Genomic DNA, 2500 nt, shown 5'->3' on the forward strand with positions numbered 1-2500 from the left:
TTTTTTTCGAAGGCTCTTGAGGACGAAAACGCAAAATCTTCGACCCTATAGAAGGCCCCCAAAAAGGCTTCTATCGACTTCATAGCAACACACATGAACGCAGGCAAGTCAAACTGGTTTGTGATCTCGACTTGAAATACCAAACTTAACAGCCTAACAATAATATCTTCTGACGCTTACTTTTTATCTTAACTTGTCTCCATCTCCCATCTCACGTATAGTACTTGTTTCAAACAGGTATTTCGTGAAAAGAAAAATACCTGTAAAAAAATGAAATGATAGTGACGTTTCGAACTCGTCAAACGTTCCTCATCAGACGGACATAATAGCCGTTATGGAATGTCATGATTTAATTTTATTTCTTTTGCGGCTTTTTTCATCCTTGTGTATGCGTTACTGTGTTTGTGTTTAAAGGTAATCCGTATTTTACGTGTGGGAAGGTTAGGAAATAATGTTCATGGATAATGGGCAAGTGTTCACTGGAAGAAAAACTGACCAAGAAGACTAGAACACAAAATACAGACGCGATAGTTTTATTAGTTATCATTATCACTAGCATTGTTGTGTTCTTAATGTTATAGGTTTTAACTTTTCCTTCAAATTTACCTTTTTTATTTAACTTGTATTATGCCATGTTGACTCATGTAAGCAAAGTTAACCCATTCGCCCCGGATTTATGTTCTGTCCCCTGTAGTTTTTGGTGAATTTTGTGACATACAGATGGCTCCACATGTGCTCAACCGGAAAGGAGTCTGTCAGTAGGAACTAGTTACCGATCCTGATTTCCCCATTCCTTGAATTGGCGGGAAAATTAATACCATTGCTATCGATACTGTTATTATTGTTATTTATGTTATGATTATAAATTTGTCATTAATATATTTAAGACAATGAAATGATACAAAAGACCCTTTCCTAAAGTAAAGGAAAAGGGTAAACAGGTTAGATTGGTGGTTTCCAATAACTGCCTATTTGGTGATTAAGAACTTGTAGAGCCATCTGTGTAAATACAATAAATAAACGTGTTTTTCAGTGGGTATAGCATGTACTCTTGCCACATGGGGCGAATGGGTTAACCTTTCTTTCGACCGTTATTTATATTGTTTTATACATCAATGGACAATTTAATAATATTTTTTAAACACTTTACAGCCTGATATCACTCCAGTGGATTTTCGAGAGCATTAACAAAGATGCAGTTTCCCTCGTTGGAAGTGGCCACACATAAAAACAAGTGATTCAGCTTTTAGTTTTATTAAATACAAGTTTAATTACAAGCGTATACCGTGTTTTGGCGGTAAATTCTTCACTGGTTTGGTTAATAAATAATGTGTTCCATGTGTATGATTTGTTCGTTCGCTTCTCGTCTTCTTTTGTTTTGAGAAACATCCATTTTCTTGTTTTCACAATATTATCGTCATCTCTCCCGATTTCGTTTCTCTTCAATGCTTAAATTTTATGTAGTAGACTAGTGGGTCCATATTCCGGTATTTATTTTTATTTAATACTTCATTTTCTTAAATTCTTGTTCCTGTAATAATTTCGAAATGACTCGACAAAAAGTTGCAAATGACGTTTTCTCTTTGTTTTTCTTCTTCTTCTTTTATTCGAAAACGTAGACTGGCCTTATCTTTTACTCTTTTCTTTCTTTTTCTCCGACTTAACACATTTTTTGAAATGACTACTCTCCACACCGGGTTTTTTTTTTTTTTTTCTTTGTCACATTCCGAAGCTTAAATGTGTGCGTGTGTGCGTGCGTGTAAGTGTGTGTCGGCGTTTTCCTTACAAGATTTTAATCATGAAAACGAAACACAGCGTCGTCTCCTCGCTGTCCACATCCCTCAGTCGCCAGATGACAGGGTATCGCCGCTGTGGGGAGAAATAATTAAGAATAATGAGAAATTGAAGGGGAGAGGGAAGAACGAGATGGAGATGGGCACGAGTGAGACTGTTGGAGATGAGCATGAGTGAGACTGTTGGAGATGAGCATGAGTGAGACTGTTGGAGATGAGCATGAGTGAGACTTGGAGATGAGCATGAGTGAGACTGTTGGAGATGAGCATGAGTGAGACTGTTGGAGATGAGCATGAGTGAGACAGTTGGAGATGAGCATGAGTGAGACTGTTGGAGATGAGCATGAATGACTGTTGGAGATGATCATGAGTGAGACTGTTGGAGATGAGCATGAGTGAGACTGTTGGAGATGAGCATGAGTGAGACTGTTGGAGATGAGCATGAATGACTGTTGGAGATGATCATGAGTGAGACTGTTGGAGATGAGCATGAATGACTGTTGGAGATGATCATGAGTGAGACTGTTGGAGATGAGCATGAGTGAGACATTGGAGATGAGCATGAGTGAGACTGTTGGAGATGAGCATGAGTGAGACTGTTGGAGATGAGCATGAGTGAGACTGTTGGAGATGAGCATGAATGACTGTTGGAGATGATCATGAGTGAGACTGTTGGAGATGAGCATGAGTGAGACTGTTGGAGATGA

At 38.4% G+C, this 2500-nt stretch overlaps 1 protein-coding gene across 2 annotated transcripts in view; it reads right to left on the minus strand.

The window, feature by feature from the left end:
- Positions 1-2500, minus strand: part of LOC125031221 — a 12499-nt gene that overhangs the window by 2581 nt on the left and 7418 nt on the right. The window contains exon 4 of one of the 2 annotated variants that reach the window (XM_047621852.1): positions 1740-1869. In XM_047621852.1, coding sequence (XP_047477808.1) covers positions 1783-1869 — 87 coding nt within the window. In that variant the 3' untranslated portion in view covers positions 1740-1782. Of the gene's footprint in view, positions 1-1238; positions 1870-2500 lie in introns of those variants that run through there. The other variant, XM_047621851.1, reaches the window with a different exon arrangement.

Source organism: Penaeus chinensis, chromosome 12, assembly GCF_019202785.1.
Source record: "Penaeus chinensis breed Huanghai No. 1 chromosome 12, ASM1920278v2, whole genome shotgun sequence".
Classification (NCBI taxonomy): domain Eukaryota; kingdom Metazoa; phylum Arthropoda; class Malacostraca; order Decapoda; family Penaeidae; genus Penaeus; species Penaeus chinensis.